General features: G+C 36.4%; 1 protein-coding gene across 1 annotated transcript in view; it reads left to right on the forward strand.

Annotated features, from left to right (window-relative positions):
* The window catches only part of LOC139137591 (gamma-aminobutyric acid type B receptor subunit 2-like), a 58,232-nt gene extending 43,849 nt beyond the window's left edge, over window positions 1–14,383 (forward strand). The window contains exons 14-18 of the mRNA XM_070705771.1: window positions 398–520; window positions 772–926; window positions 1,716–1,908; window positions 10,820–10,957; window positions 12,264–14,383. Coding sequence (XP_070561872.1) covers window positions 398–520; window positions 772–926; window positions 1,716–1,908; window positions 10,820–10,957; window positions 12,264–12,314 — 660 coding nt within the window. The 3' untranslated portion in view covers window positions 12,315–14,383. The remainder of the gene's footprint in view (window positions 1–397; window positions 521–771; window positions 927–1,715; window positions 1,909–10,819; window positions 10,958–12,263) is intronic.
* Window positions 14,384–17,716: the final 3,333 nt, after the last annotated feature.

A 17,716-nucleotide genomic window follows, 5' to 3' on the forward strand; every position in this document is an offset into this window, starting at 1 on the left:
AACATGGTCATTTGCACTCGATTTCACTCACCAAGGTAGTACGCGACGCGAAAGTAAAATGCGTAAATTTAGCTCAAACTTTCCTCGGGAAAGCTTTCAATTTTTCTCTTACCAAATACAGAAGAAAAACCAAGGGTCATCGTGCAAAATTTTGAACTAATTTAGAAACAATTTACCTAACATTTACCGATATTTGAATTCAAAACAGCAACTGAACAAAAAATCGAATTTACGGTGGTGAAAATTTCATCACTCAAAGAGCCTCAAAATGAAATCCCAAGTGGTAGATCAGGAAAGAATTGTAAAAATTTGAGTCTAAATATTTATCCCCCGTTCTACCGTTCCTGTATATATGTAATCGTTACGCTTAAACGTCTGTTTATTTTCTCCTACAAAGACAATAAAAGATCAGCAACTCTTCGGGTTAGTTGCAGTACTTTTAACAGTCGATGTCGTCATCCTGTTACTATGGTTACTGGTTGACCCTCCCTACGTTTCCGCACAAGTTGTCAACATAAAGGTTAGTTGTGAAATGGTCGCATATTATTTTATTCAGAGGGTCATCAAACCGATGTACTTTGTAACATGTCTATCAGACCAAATCTTGTGTTCATTTCCATTGCACTGCAAAATAATTACACATCGGAAAGCGCTGTCAAATACACAAATACCGTCAAAGTAATCTTTTATGTAATTCCAATAAGCAATCAGTCAGGTGTGAGGTTTCAATTAATTCTCTGAAAATTGTAATAATCATTTCTTTTGCTTTAGAGAGAAGCCATCGACACAAATGGAGACATCACGAGAGAAACGGAAGACATAGTTTACAGATGTTATTCTAATAACAAGATACAATGGTCGTTTGCTCTTTTCGCGTACAAAGGTTTACTTCTTCTGTTTGGTGCCTTCCTGACATTTCAAATCAGGTGAAAGATTTTTACAATTTACACTTCACAGTTTTCACAGCAAATTTGTGAAATACTACAAACATACACAATTACATACGGACAGACGTATGAACGTTAGGAAATACGCATGTATGCATGCATATCTGCATGCCTGCATGCATGCAAGTATGTATGTATGTATGTATGTATGTATGTATGTATGTATGTATGTATGTATGTATGTGTGTCTGTATGTATGTATGTATGTATGTATGTATGTATGTATGTATGTATGTATGTATGTATGTATGTATGTATGTATGTATGTATGTATGTATGTATGTATGTATGTATGTATGTATGTATGTATGTATGTATGTATGTATGTATGTATGTATGTATGTATGTATGTATGTATGTATGTATGTATGTATGTATGTATGTATGTATGTATGTATGTTTGTATGATGTATGTATGTATGTATGTATGTATGTATGTATGTATGTATGTATGTATGTATGTATGTATGTATGTCTGTCTGTATCTATATCTATCTATCTATGTGTATGTAGCTATGAATGTCTCTGTGTGTCTATGTAGATATGTCGTATAATTTTCTTATTTTCTTTCATTGTATGTGCTTAAACCTTATTTAACGAGTCTGAATTTAGTGACCACAACATTTTGTTCAGCGTCGTTTTAAAAACATCGCCTCCGTTAAATTCTGCACAGTACCTTAGACTCCAGTATTTAAATTCATCTCACGTCTCCGGTATCCTATACTTACAATCAAAATTGTTCTAACGCCCACATAATTATAATTGCAGAAATGTAAAGATTGCAGCCTTAAATGACAGTCGTTACATCGCTCTTTCTGTCTATAACGTCGTGGTGCTGAGTTTTATTGGTCTACCAGTGTCCCTTATGCTTGACGACAAACCCCAGGAATCGTATGCAATTGTCTCGTCATTTTTGACATTTTGCACGACTACGACTATGATTCTTCTGTTTGGCCCCAAGGTAAGTGTTTCCATTTCCTCGTCTCCATGTCTCTCTCTGCTTCACCCACGAGGCGGAGCAGGATATATAAGTAATCATTACTTCAGAGAGATTCGGTTTCAGCTGACGCGGGATTAATGTTACACTCAGCACGTTCGTCGTGCCTTGCGATACGAACAACCAGTCCTTAAAAATAGCTCTTGAAGATTAATATAGGGTCTCACCGCCACTTATGCTATTTACAAACTATAGTGTGTATTGATTATGCAATATCGGGCGCGACTAGATTGACATCTGTTGATGCGATACCAGGTATACAGATTTAAATGTTCAAGCTTTAAGATTAAGCGTGGTCAAGTCTGTTACGATGTAAATGGTGTCATTCTTGAAAGATTGATGACACCACGCCACCTTTAAACGTATTATTTGGGTAATTACATACGATGAGATATATGAGTAGAACAGCTAGTGCTGTGGTAGAAAATCCACATTCACCGTCCGTTAGTTTTTTTACAGCTTCCCTATATATATAACAAAATCAAAATTGGTTTAGTGAAATCTAGCTTGGAGACATAATAATATGTGTGTATTCTGTTAAGGAAATATGCACCTTTGGTACAGATTTTTGAACGCTCAAATAATGGCATACTTATTATATTATGTTGGCCCATTTTGACTCCTGTTAAGTGAATGATTTTTGACCGTCTTTTTATTAAAATGATATATTGTTCATAAAATTGAACACAACTAGGAATATGAAGTACATGTATATAAGTTGATTTGAAATACCATTGCGTGTAATTTGAACAAAAGTTGAGTAGGCAAGGCAGTAAGACACACTCTCGAGATAAAGTACAACAGATTTCACTTGCCGAACGGGCATTAGCGCTAGCGATCGCGAAGTTGGCAATAGTGATTTTCGTCACAATGTGCGTAGAGCTTCGCCAAAGTCGACAGAAAGTAAATTCAATACGCACATCGAAACAAAATTTTCAACCTTACTAACATTTAAAACCGCTCGTAGTTAACGTTAATGCTAATATTTTATAAAGGAACACCTAAACCGTTCTCTTTGATGATGATGATGATGATGATGATGATGATGATGATGATGATGATGATGGCGATGATGATTAAGAAGTGGTTGCCAAGCAAATTATTGGATTACACAAACACATTTTCTAGATTTTTACCGATGTTTGAAAATTCAAAATGGCCGCCATACCTTGAGTTAACTCTATGGAGTTAAAATAATTGCGATTTCGACAAAAAACTTGAAGATAAAAGCTCCATTCACTCAACAGACTTCAAAATAGAACAATCTTACTAACACTGAAAACCTATCATAGTCATGTTGAAAACCCAAACATAGCAATTTACTGCTCTATATACTCGATAACCTTGTTGCTATTGTTGGAAAGTCCTCGGGGAAATTTTTAAGGCGAGCTTAATCATCTCTGGATACATCACGTATTTTTTAAAAAATTTATCCCATGGAAGTCCACGATCTTATATGCACATTGACAGTAGATGAAGCCAAAGTTTTGTTAGAACAGTGAGTATAATTTTACCGTCGTAGCAATTTTGATCACAATTGCAAACATACTGTGTTGTCTAAACTGATGTCGCGGTTGTTCACAAGTTTCTATAGACATCCACCATCGATAAAGTCATTGATCTTTCCCTTCAAGTAGGCATCGAACTTAGGTCTTTTAATGTGTAGTGTCACACCAACCTATATAAACATAAGCTGAACATACTCAGTATTGCTATAACTGATCAACCATTTGATCATGGGGACGGGTGGTTTCAATCAAAGTTTACAATCTTTTAGTTTTCTACGGCCTCACACTTCTTCAGGAATTAAACAGAATAGGATTATGCAACGTTTTACAAATTTTACGAGCCCGTGAACGTTCTAGAAGAATGGATATTTTCAAACAAAAGCTATGGAAAGATTTTGGTTCGCTTTGCTCTGACTACGTCACTCTAAGAGGATTTCATGGTCCATCTGTTATGTATTTAGCACGCCTGAAGATAAAGTCGTTGTGCTGGAGTAAGCCAGACATCTTATTATTGACTTAATACATCACTATGTTGAATCATTATTACTCTAGGCATAGGTTCAGATATACTGAGGCAAGGAGCTGATGTATAGAACTAATGAACTAATGAAAACAATAGGAGTAGAATACGTCTCGTTGAAATATATTAGGACTCTCGATTTTTTCCAATCGCTTAGATTTTTGAAAATCGACAATGTTATTTTCACCATGGAGCTAACACATGAATGGCCGCAATTTTGAATTTCAAATGTTGGTAAATGATAGGATTTTTGTTTCTGTAATTCCAAACTTTGCGGGGTGATCCCTGATTTTTATTCTTGATTGGTAAGAGACTGGTTCAAAGTTTCATTCAGGAAAGTTTCAGCAAAGTTTAAGTCTTTCACTTTCGTGGTGCACACTACTTTAAAGGTAAAAACCAAGCGTTTGTTTATACGTCATTTTAATCAGTTTTGAGCTATCCACATGAATATATGTATTAATGTCACTGTAAAAGATGAATATATGCAATTTTCTCAAGACATAAGTTATGATTTATCGTTTGTTCAACTTTGTCAGTTTCATAGTAGCCGGCTTTTAGTTGACCCCTCCTAGTTTGTCTCATCATTGCAACTGCTGAAATCAAGAACTCGTTCTTGCGATTTTGTGGAAAAGTCTTTACTTTTTTCTGCCATCAAAACTAGCGACACACCTTGGGGAAAACGTGGTCAATTACATGAATATTCAAGTATCTAAGCATTTGAGTTGCCACTCAAAAATAATCCACTTGTTCAAAACTAATGTTTTTATCGCAAATGTTAGAAAAAAACATTCTATGGTCACACTCCGTTAAACATATCTACGTAAGTTAAATTTTATTTTAAACCATCTTATCGGGAAAAAATTGCAAAAAGGTACAGCTTATTCTGCCTTAAATATTGCGTTAACTTTTGACTTGCAGATGGCTGTCTACCTTTAAAAAGCGACCCCTCTCAAGTAGGATTCAATTTTTCGAAGTAATCTTAATGCACTGCCCATGTGTGGGGGGTTGTCAACCTGATGTAATAGTCATTCCCTAGATTTCCAAATCGACATAAGTGTGTGCGTAAACAATAAAACTCACGAATTTTAATGGCCTTGGTTGGTAAGGCCAACTTGCCCCAAATCGGCCATACCCACAACGTCCAAATCCATGTGGGGAAAAGTTGTCATGATCACTGTCCCTGCTTGATGGAAGGGGAACAATGTCTTGATCAACAGTAATTCACGGAGAAAATTGTGAACTCTTCACAACACTGTATGCTTGCAGACATTACCCAACTTACGACAACAATTGAACTATACAAACTGTTCTAAGGAAATGTTTGCCCTAAGTGTTGTTAATACTGGAGAAAATCATAAATACCAAAGAAATATGTAAATATGGACAACATCAGGTATGTAAACAAAAAATGCGGTAAACTTGAAAATACACAAACCATTACGACGGATTTACCCAAAGGGTCTTCAACCGAACAACAACATAATCGAGTAAGGCCCGGTATACTGCCATGCGTAGTGCGTTCAAAATGACCAGGGTCAGCCATCATTATTTTGAACATTCTGTTCCATGTTTAAGCCCTTTGACTTAAAGAACTTTTCATCGAGTTGTTTCTGTCAAAATCAAAATCATTTTTTCCTCCATAATTAACACTGAATACAGTGGTCATTTCAAATGTATAAATATCGTTAAATTCAAGGCATATTTAATGCAATCCAAAACTTTTCACGACGATCCCTTCTCCGTTACAATGAAAGAGAATTGGTTTGAAGTTTCCTCAAAGAAAATCGAGCAATGGTCTAAAACTGTCTTTTCGAGTTGCGTATAGTTTCTGTTTGTCAAGCTGTACGCACATTGAAAAGAAATCATGACATCTGCCGACCATGTGTTGACTACGTCCCGTTTATGCACCAGGAAACTGTTTTACTCATTTTAAAAGTGTGTCTTCCTTCCCTTCTATCTATCTGAAATTAAAATTTGGTCACAATTCATGCAGTCATAGCATTTATGAGTTTACAACATCAAAACACCATATAACCACCGTATCCGTTACAATCCCCAGTGGACAAAGTCTTAACGGAACTAAATTAGAAGATCATATTTTCTAGACAGTGACAGCTATGAAGGAAGTGATGTCATCAAGCAACTATAAGTATAAGAAATGCCCTTCGAAGTTCTATATACATTATCTACCATAATAGTAATACATATATTAACTCACTAAAATCAGTTGTCAATATATGCTGACCATTTCCCTTCGATTTTATCTGTTTGTTGTTTTTCGTGACCCTCACATACATTGTCATCGCCTTCGTACATGTCAACCTATGCCCTACCGGTCATTTGCAATACAGTGATGTATTAGGCAGTTCACAGGAGGATTTGCTTACTCATATACTGTGACAATAGATCTTCCTTCTGGAATGCCAACGGGGAAATGGTAATACCGAAATCATCTCAACAGTAAAACTCGCGAAAACTTTACCCTCTCCTTTTCTAAAAAAATACATTCATGTCAGTCGTGACTCAAAATTTTACTAGAATTGGCAAATAGAAAGATCATCGTGATCTATAATTAGCCATGTATAAATGAAAGTCTTTTCAGACTTCGAGTCATTTCTTCTGTCATGATTCCTGCTCGATTAGACGATGATTAATTCTGCCTTACTATTGTATTGTACATAGACAATTGAGAATTGCCATGACACGAGTTTTGACAACATATGGAATTATCATTTAAAGACAATAATTAAGTTTGAAAACCATAGCAAACTTTGGCCTCATCGGTTGTAAATGCGTATAGATAGTCGTGAAGTATCAGGGTATAAATATTGTCATCATTAACACTAAAGGTGTTTGCAGAAACGGTGGAAAGTGCATTAGCAATAAATTACAGTCTAGTCGTGCCGAATGTCTGTCAAATAGTAGCAACAGTTGTATATAGCGAGCCTCTGTATATTACCACAACAGGGGCTTTCAACACGACCAGAGGTAGTTTTCAATGTTGGCAAGGTTATATTGCATTGCCGCGTAACATGTGCATGGCCCTTTGATTAGCTATACACTGCACAACACTATACATGATTACCAATGGCATACATGCAGATTTAAATGAAGGTTGTTGAGAACAAATCCAAGTGACTAGAACTCGTCAGCGCCAATTCCTACAGCTGATGGGAATGGTGTTCTAGGTGCCATATGACGTTCACACTTTAGTCATCTCTATCCCCGTTAGCTGTATCTTTTTGCATTTTACTTACAAAAAATACCATCCAATCTTCTGAGAGATCTGATGTTATGGATTCCCATTACTAGGTCATATCGTCTCTGATCGTGTCAATGTTACAATCCTTGGGGGGAAACGTGGTCACTTACATGGAAATTCAAGTATCTAAGCATTAGATTTGCAACTGAAAAATAATCCACTTGTTCAAATCTAAAGTTTTATCGCAAATGTTAGGAAGAAACTTTCTATGGTCACACTCCGTTAAGCATATCTACGTAAGTTAAATTTTATTTCAAACCATCTTATCGCGAAAAAATTGCAAAAAGGTACAGCTTATTCTGCTTAAATATTGCGTTAACTTTTGACTTGCAGATGGCTGTCTACCTTTAAAAAGCGACCCCTCTTAAGTAGGATTCAATTTTTCAAAGTAATCTTAATGCACTGCCTATGTGTGGGGGTTGTCAACCTGATGTAATAGTCCTTCCCCAGATTTCCAAATCGACATTTGGGTGTGTGCGTAAACAATAAAACTCACGAATTTTAATGGCCTTGGTTGGTAAGGCCAACTTGCCCCAAATTGGCCATACCCACCACGTCCAAATCCATGTGGGGAAAAGTTGTCATGATCACTGTCCCTGCTTGATGGGAGGGGAACAATATCTTGATCAACAGTAATTCACATAAAATATTGTGAACTGTTCACAACACTCTATGCTTGCAGACATTACCAGGCTTACGACAACAATTGAATTATACAAACTGTTCTAACGAAATGTTGCCCTAAGTATTGTTAATACTGGAGAAAATCATAAATGCCAAAGAAATATGTAAACATTGACAACATCAGGTATGTAAACAAAAAATGCGGTAAACTTGAAAATACACAAACCATTACGACGGATTTAGCCAAAGGGTCTTCAACCGAACAACAACATAATCGAGTAAGGCCCGGTATACTGCAATACGTAGTGCGTTCAAAATGACCAGGGTCAGCCATCATTATTTTGAACATTCTGTTCCATGTTTAAGCCCTTTGACTTAAAGAACTTTTCATCGAGTTGTTTCTGTCAAGATCAAAATCATTTTTTCCTCCATACTTAACACTGAACACAGTTGTCCTTTCAAATTTCTTAAATATCGTTAAATTCAAGGCATATTTAATGCAATCCAAAACTTTTCACGACGATCCCTTCCCCGTTACAATGAAAGAGAATTTGTTTGAAGTTTCCTCAAAGAAAATCGAGCAATTGTCTAAAACTGTGTTGCGTATAGTTTCTGTTCTGTTTTGTTTCTGTTTGTCAAGCTGCACGAACAGTGAAAAGAAATCATGACATCTACCAACCATGTGTTGACTACATCCCGTTTATGCACCAGGAAACTGTTTTACTCATTTTAAAAGTGTGTCTTCCTTCCTTTCTATCTATCTGAAATTAGAATTTGGTCACATTGCATGCAATCGAATATTTATATCTAGTCCATTGTCTACATTCGCTTGAAATCCACAGTTTTTGTGTCAATTGCATGCGGTGGAACATAATAGAATTTGATTAAATCTATGTTTTGCTCTGAATCTTTTAGCATTTATGAGTTTACAACATCAAAACACCATATAACCACCGTGCAATCCCCAGTGGACAAAGTCTTAACGGAACTAAATTACAAGATCATACTTTCTAGACAGTGACAGCTATGAAGGAAGCGATATCATCGAGCAACGATAAGTAATAAGACATGGTCTTAGAAGTTCTATATACATTATCTACCATAATAGTAATACATATATTAACTCACTAAAATCAGTTGTCAATATATGCTGACCATTTCCCTTCGATTTTATCTGTTTGTTGTTTTTCGTGACCCTCACATACATTGTCATCGCCTTCGTACATGTCAACCTGTGCCCTATCGGTCATTTTGCAATACAGTGATGTATTAAGCAGTTCACAGGAGGATTTGCTTACTCATACACAATAGATCTTCCTTTTGGAATGCCAACGGGGAAATGGTAAAACCGAAATCATCTCAACAGTAAAACTCGCGAAAACTTTACCCTCTCCTTTTCTAAAAAATTACATTCATGTCAGTCGTGACTCAAAACTTTTACTTGGATTGACCAATGGAAAGACCATCGTGATCTATAATTAGCCATGTATAAATGAAAGTCTTTTCAAACTCGGAGTAATTTCTTCTGGTCGTGATTCCTGCTCGATTAGACGATATTAATTCTGCCTCACTATTGTATTGTACACAGAAAATTGAGAACTGCCACGACACGAGTTTTGACAATATATGGAATTACCGATTTAAAGACAATAATTACAGTTTGTAAACCATAGCAAACATTTGGTCTCATCATTGTAAATGCGTATAGATAGTCGTGAAGTATCAGGGCATAAATCATGTATTGTCATCATTAACACTAAAGGTGTTTGCAGAAACGGTGGAAAGTGCATTAGCAATAAATTACAGTCTAGTCGTGCCGAATGTCTGTCGAATAGTAGCAACAGTTGTAGCGAGCCACTGTAGATTACAATAACAGGGGCTTTCAACACGACCAGGGTTAGTTTTCAAAATTGGTAAGGTTCTAATGCATTGCCGCGTAACATGTACCCGACCCTTTGATTCGCTATACTCTTCGCAACTCTAAGTCTTATACGTGATTACGAATGGTGTACATTCAGATTTAGATGAAGGGTGTTGAGAACGAATCAAAGAGACTGGAACTCGTCAGCGCCAAATCCTACCAGAGTAGTTTTCAATATTGATAAGCTTCTATTGCATTGCCGCGTAACATGCGCCTAGCCCTTTGATTAGCTATACACTGCGCAACACTATACGTGATTACCAATGGCATACGATCAGATTCAGATGAAGCGCGTTGAGAACAAATCCAAGCGACTGGATTTCAAATGCTACAGCTGATGATAATAGTGTTCTAGGTGCCATATGACTTTCACACATTAAAGGTATACAGTTACCTGTAATCTAAAATATGCCCATATATGGTCAAAGGGGCGTTCCTTGGTATTCAAAATGCCAATGTGAGGGCGCTGTTTTTAAAAAGCGGCCACCCGCTTAAAATCTGTGATTGGCTAGATTTTCTCTTTCCATGGTAACTGTGTCAAAATTTGAACAGGTGACAGTATACCTTTAATCATCTCTATCCTTTAAAGCCCCATTAGCTGAACCTTTTTGCATTTTACTTACCAAAAATACCATCCAATCTTCTGAGAGATCTGATGTTATGGATTCCCATTACTAGGCTATATCGTCTTCGATTGTGCCAATATTACAATCCTTTGGTATAATGTGGGCGATTATATGAAAATTCAGGTTTCTAACGCATTTGAGTTGCACCTCAAAAATGATTCAGTTGTTCAAATCTAATGTTTTTCCCAAATGGTAGAAAAAACGTTCTGTGGTCTCACTTTGGTAAGCATGTCTACTTAAGTTAAATTTTATTTCAAACAATTTATCGGGAAAAAAGTGCAAACAGATACAGCCAATTGCGCCTTAAATATTGCTTTAACTTTTGACTTGGAGACGGCTGTCTGCTTTTTAAAAAGTGACCCCTCTGAATTATGATTCAACTTTACCAATTAATTTTTGTCCCAAATACTACAGATTGTGAGGGTCTACCGCGGCGGGATCGTGGTTGACTCGCAGCTCCAAACAACGCATGGCATGAACGTACCCAGTGTATGTACTACAACTCAGTCAACGTGCAGCAAGTGTCAGATAATGAAGAGAGAATTGGAAGAGGTGATGCATGTGTAACTTTTTACCCATTTGAGCGCCAAAGTCATTTTGTCGCCCTTATAAAATATACCCCTGTGAATTTTGCCATACTTTTGATAAGTCACTGTCACCGATGAAATATGGTGTCCATTTGGTCCAAAATTATGAAAACAAATTACAGAAAATTAACAAAAATTGGTTAAATATAACTCAAAATTTTGATGGGAAAAATTACAGCACTCGAAAGGTTAATTTCTATGACAGTGAGACAAAGTTATCGAATGATTTTCCAACTTGTGTCCTCGTATTACTAGAGGTTAAGTATAGTCTGCTGCTGCCTGTCAAAACTCTGTGATTTTTGATAATAGTGTTCCAGTATAGGTGCCATATGACTTTCACACATTAATCATCTCTATCATTCTATCATCTATCATATCTCCATGCTATGATGGAAACGTATACTGATTCACAATATGTTGCAAGCTCACTTTGGAAACTGGAAGTTTGTTTTACGCCAACGTTTAGATGGTAGGAAATCTATTCATAGCTAGCAAGCCCGGCTCCAACTCGGTAATGAGATAAAACGAGGAAATCATCAATGTTCTAGAATCAGCTGAGAAGCCGTCTTATTTTACGAGTCGTAAAATTAATGGAAGTCGAGGTACACCAAGGGCAAGTCGTTATGTTTGAACGACGAAATTTGTAACGATTCGTGACAGTGCACTGTACCATACTTTTTGTTTGGTACTCTCTCTCTCTCTCTCTCTCTCTCTCTCTCTCTCTCTCTCTCTCTCTCTCTCTCTCACACACACACCACACACACTCACATCCAGTAGTATATTTTATGTGGAATCTAAAGTGAAAAGATAACTCTTCCTTCACACAGTTCTCCCGCTTTGCAGAGATTGGACTTAGCCAAGCTCTGTAGGATTATAAATATCAAAACAGAGTAAATTCAAGCAATTAACTTCAGCAGACAGTCGCGTGAATGGTAAGGTGATTGCGAAATTGTAGCAATATACCTTGGCTGACAGTCACGTGGTTGGTTGGTTGGTTGAAAAAGCCAAGCGACTAGTAGGCCAGTCCATGCAGTCTGCTGGAAGATTGAAGAAACAATGGCCTTACGGCAGAACATGTTCTTCGATTCATTATAGTTACTTGTAGATAATTATGTAATTCATTCATGTCGTAACTGAAACCTAATATTCCGAAAACCCTTAAGAATAGAAAAGTTTAGGAGCTAACAATTCAAATTGCTCTTTAACGTTACTACAAGACATTTTTTATCTGCCGTTTTATAATTTATTCTTACGTTTCTATTTCTTTGTAGACCAAGAGACGACTGGAAGAGCTACAGAAGAAAGGCCAAGATCGCGAGTAAATTAAGCGAATTCATTTATATCGTAAAAATAGTTCTGACACTTTAAATACCAAGCACAGCCAATGTCGACGATTGATTCTGATGAAGATCAAGACAGAATTGACAGTTTGATGGTTCTTTTATGGGGGAGCACTGTTTAATGACGTATTGTATTATAAGGCCGTTTCTTTTCTCTTTTTATATATTGATTAAATGAAGAACAAATCTGGTTATCATAGCTAGTACGAGATCAGATGTGAGACGTGAACATTTCAAACCGTTTGCACACTAAGGCTTGCATTACTTGATAGAAGTTGATATTATGTAAAATATTTGATATTTTTTCATAAACATCAAAATGGAGATGACGTCACTTCAAATGTGATCTCCCCAACTACCACAAATAGCCTCGCTGTGGCTGACAAGACTGAACGAGATACGCTGGAAGGTGTGTTTTTTCTCTGTTCCCGTATTCACTTGCAAGAGTTGCATCGTTGGATTGTAATGCATTTCATCAACAGTAAACAGCGTAACTTCGATGTCGCAAAGGTCAAAACTTGCCGCCACGTTGACTATAGTAGGAAGCGCTAATGGTTTGCAAGTGAAATAATTGTAACTAGAAAGTTTAGGACACAAGAAAGCGATTGCCAGTGGGCTTTAAGGGGATCTCGTGGGTCAGTGTTTTTTGTGTGCTGGGATGGAAAAGCCATTAGAACACTGAACTGAAACATGAGTGTTAAAATATTGTACAAGTACTCTCCATTATGTTACTACGATATCGATGCTCGAAGCGTTGGTACCTCACATTCTACTACTTTTGTACCGAGCTTTCAGTAGAGTAGTGCACCTCGGGGAAAGATGTGTGGACTTTCGATTTTTCCAAGACTTTTCTGGCCTACCAATTGAGGGGGGGGGGGAGTTCATTTTGAAGCTCTTGTATGTCACTATCTCAATTTCTCGAAATCGAAAATTGTATTTTCCTCATAGAGTTAACATAGGGATGGCGGCCATTTTTTTCATTTAAAATATCAGTAAAATGTGAGGTAATTTGATTCTCTGGTAACGAAAATTGCACGATAATCTCTAATTTTTTATCAATGTTTTGATAAGAGAACAGCTCAAAGTTTTATTGCGAAAAGTTTGAGCAAAACTTTGATTTTTTCCACAAAGTAGTATGTGTTTGTCCTTTGTCACTGATTGAGAATAAATTAGGCTGCGAAGAATGTAAAAAATCATAAAACAGACTCAAAAGTGATGAGACATTTAAAGGGTTTCGGGTATCATGAAATATACACATTGTGAACTGAAGTTCCGACTTATAAATGTCGTCGTTACTAGCAACGGCACAACTACTATCGTCACCGTGGCAACCATCACCATCATCCAGTCATCAGGTGCACGTGGGTGGACAATCTGTGCTGCTGACCCAATTCAGAATAGCGACAACAAAATACCAGACATAATATTTCTGGAGCAGTCGGACGAACAATAATCATTATTTCCCATGCAGATGATGTATGTACCACGGCTATGAATATCTACTATGTCTTTGCGTTAATCGTAGGACATGATTTGCATTTTATGATTGGATTTTTTTCAATATTTTTGTTCCATGTACGCTGTCTCAGGCTGTAATTGATCGTTGTGGGCTTCACAAAGCATATTGAAATGTCAATTAATTGAGTTTACATCAAAGCTAGCACGCACATCAAATTGTTTGATCTGAATACAAAAATACTATGAAAACATCGATATGGTTACTCACACGAACACTGTTTGCCAAACAATATAATTGGAATTTCAACATTCTTAATAGAGCTTAGAACCAAGACACCGTAGCTGATACAAAAATATACATAGCGCCATATTATGAGAAAACCATCGCGGAGATACAGCTGCAGTGACTTCACAGATACTAGATACGGGGTTAGTCACTTGTGTTTCATGGAAGAATGATGAACAATCAGTATTTTATGAAAGTTTTTAAGAGAAGTTCAGTGTGACAATGCATTCACTTTTTAAAATCACCACTTGTACCCTAGGCCTTTTATTTTGAAAAGGTTTCAAGTAAAGATGTTTTGATAAAACTGTACATTACTTTGAGCACACCCGATGCGTGTCCAATTTTTGTTCTCACGGTTCTGTCTATGGCTTCTCCGCTAGGTGACTGGCTGCCATACGTTTTTAGTTCGAACTCGATCGAAAACCGACCGTATTTACACATCCATTGGAGTGTAAAGTTCCATCTATTTGCTGATGATACTCAATTGTATTTAAGTTTCAAAGTAAGGGACACTCACAAGAGCATCTCTCACATGGAGGACACAATTTCTGAAATACACAGATGGATGACTTTTAATTTCCTGAAGCTAAACTCTAATAAGACTGAACTGCTGTTTTTTTTTGGATCACGACCTAAACTTTCCCTTTTCAAATTTCCGTATATTCAAATTTATGGTTGTACTATTATGCCAACTGCAACAGCCAGAAATCTTGGAATTCAATTTGATCGTCTCTTGAATATGGATTGCCACATTACAGAAACCTGTAAAACAGCCTATTTTCACATCAGAAGTATTAGTCTGATCAGAAAGTACCTTACAGAGGACACTGCTAAATATCTTGTCCACACACTGGTGACATCTTGGATCGATTATGGAAACAGTCTCCTTTACGGCATCAGCCAGACTAATTTGAGTAAACTGCATCTTGTTCAAAACACTGCAGCCCGTCTTATTACAAAAACCAGGAAATTTGACCACATTACTAGTGATTTAGCCAAGCTGCACTGGTTACCAGTCTGTCAGAGGATTGAATACAAAATTTTGCTGCTTACTTTCCGTGCCTTACACGGTAATTCTCCGTCATACATTAGTGACCTGTTAAGCATCTACCAACCCAATCGACATCTTCGATCTGGAAATAAAAATCTGTTGGTTGTTCCTAGATGCACTTCTAAAACTTTTGGAGATCGCGCATTTTGCTGTATAGCACCAAGGCTATGGAATGGTCTTCAGCAGCAACTTAAAGAGTCTCCGTCAATTGAGAGTTTTAAAAAACAACTGAAAACTTATTTGTACACTAAGGCTTGTTACAACCGATAACGTAGTAACTAACCGATAACGTATCAAACCCGATAACGTAGTAAAAACTTACCGATAACGTAGTAAATCAACCGATAACGTAGTAACGAACCGATAACGTAGTAATTTTTTCTAACCGATAACGTAGTAAAAATTTACCGATAACGTAGTAATTTTTCCTAACCGATAACGTAGTAAAAAATTTACCGATAACGTATCAAATTGAAGTATACTGTTTTCGTGATATTACTCAGACATCACGAATCGAATTTCATCAATTTTGGAAATGTGAACCAATTTATAAGTATTCCTGCAGAATGAATTAAAGATACAACACATATGAGAGTGTCTTTATCGACACACTTTCTAAGTTGGGAGGACTTGGAAAAAGTTTTCAATATGACCGATTACAAATTTCGTTACTTACAACGTCAGTATATCGAAATGACAATAAGCCTTTACAAAATATTCGTAACCATACCCATCCGTAATCTGATAAGACTAGGTAAAAATTCGTAATACACTAGTTAAAACATTAACATAAAACAGAACAGACAGTAAAGTACCGGTACACACTCATGTAACTCTCATTCTGGGACTGAATTACAGGTAAATCTGGACTCATTGCTCAATTGAATTCCTTATAATCACAATTCATTAATTTTGCAAATTACACCTGTAAGCAAGCCGAGTCAACAGATTTTGTAGACAACGTATCGCTTTTTCTTTCCTTTTTATCCTTTCTGTTGTTATTCACGTCGATTCACATCTATTCCGAAGACATCTCAAAATCATTGAGTAGTCCTACATAGTATAGTGCTGATAGAAAAAAACCGCTTAGGCCAAGAAAAATAAAAAGTTTGTTTCTCATCCTCGCGCGTGTCAATTGAGACCCGCCACGTCAACCTTTTTTTCTGCTCATGAGGAATATGTATAAAACAGAACTGTAAACAAAATAACTGACACTAACATTCCATTCAGAACAGTACACATATGTCACTGTTATATTAAGCTGACAAAACTGTGCATTGCTGCACTAAAAGTCAAACCGCAGAACTGTTGCTATACAAAAATACTAAACAACACTACTGTGCATTTATCTCTGCGTGCATTCCTATGTCGTTTTCATGTTTTTCGCGCATTCTTGTTGGTTGAAGAGTAAAAGAAATGAGAAGAAAAAAACCGCGTCACCGCATCAGTTTTGCAATATGTCTAGGATGAGAAACAAATATATTTATAACAATTTACGCTAAACGGAAAAAATTAATAGAAGAAAAATAAATTGAGTAAGAGACAATGTGATGACAATTCGATCTATAGATCTATCTATAACTATTCACCTATCTATTGACCATTTCATCGAATTGATCGATCGATCTCTCGATTAATTGATATATCTTTCTATCGAATTGATAGATCCTTCGTTCTATCGATCGATCTGCCCATCAATTTATCTATCGATCGATTGATCGATCGATCGACCGACCATCTATCAAACATCGATAGATAGATCGGTCGATCTATCGATTGAGTGATTGATTTATCTATCTATACATTGATCGACCTATCTATCTATCTATCTATCTATCTATCTATCTATCTATCTATCTATCTATCTATCTATCTATCTATCTATCTATCTATCTATCTATCTATCTATCTATCTATCTATCTATCTATCTATCTATCTATCTATCTATAAATCGATCGATCTATTGCTCCCCATGATTTGCTTAATCAGATTTTATCAACTAATTGATATGTTATTGGTCGTTTTGATGTGGTATTGGTAGACTACTCTACATTGTCAGTTGGTTTATCTGTTATTGTTCATTGATACGTTATCAGTAATTTTTTGATACGTTATCGGTTAGGAAAAATTACTACGTTATCGGTAAATTTTTACTACGTTATCGGTTAGAAAAAATTACTACGTTATCGGTTCGTTACTACGTTATCGGTTGATTTACTACGTTATCGGTAAATTTTTACTACGTTATCGGGTTTGCTACGTTATCGGTTAGTTACTACGTTATCGGTTGTAACAAGGTTACAAATCATACATGTAAAAATTTTGTTGTTTTGTAAAGCGCCTATAGGCAGTTTTTTGGATATATGGCGCTATATAATTTTTTCATTTATTTATTACTACTTATTTAAAAGTGCTTTTATCACGTATGTTTCGCACCTTTCACATCTCACTCCACATGACAGTAAACTAATGTCCACAAAGTTTCCACTGACATTAAATATGATATTGGGAGATAAAACTGATTTCTCACCAACCTTTGAAATCTCAAGCTCAAGTTAGTCAAGTTAGGCAAGAGTATTGCTCAACTT

Source organism: Ptychodera flava, chromosome 7 (genome assembly GCF_041260155.1).
Source record: "Ptychodera flava strain L36383 chromosome 7, AS_Pfla_20210202, whole genome shotgun sequence".
Lineage (NCBI taxonomy): Eukaryota > Metazoa > Hemichordata > Enteropneusta > Ptychoderidae > Ptychodera > Ptychodera flava.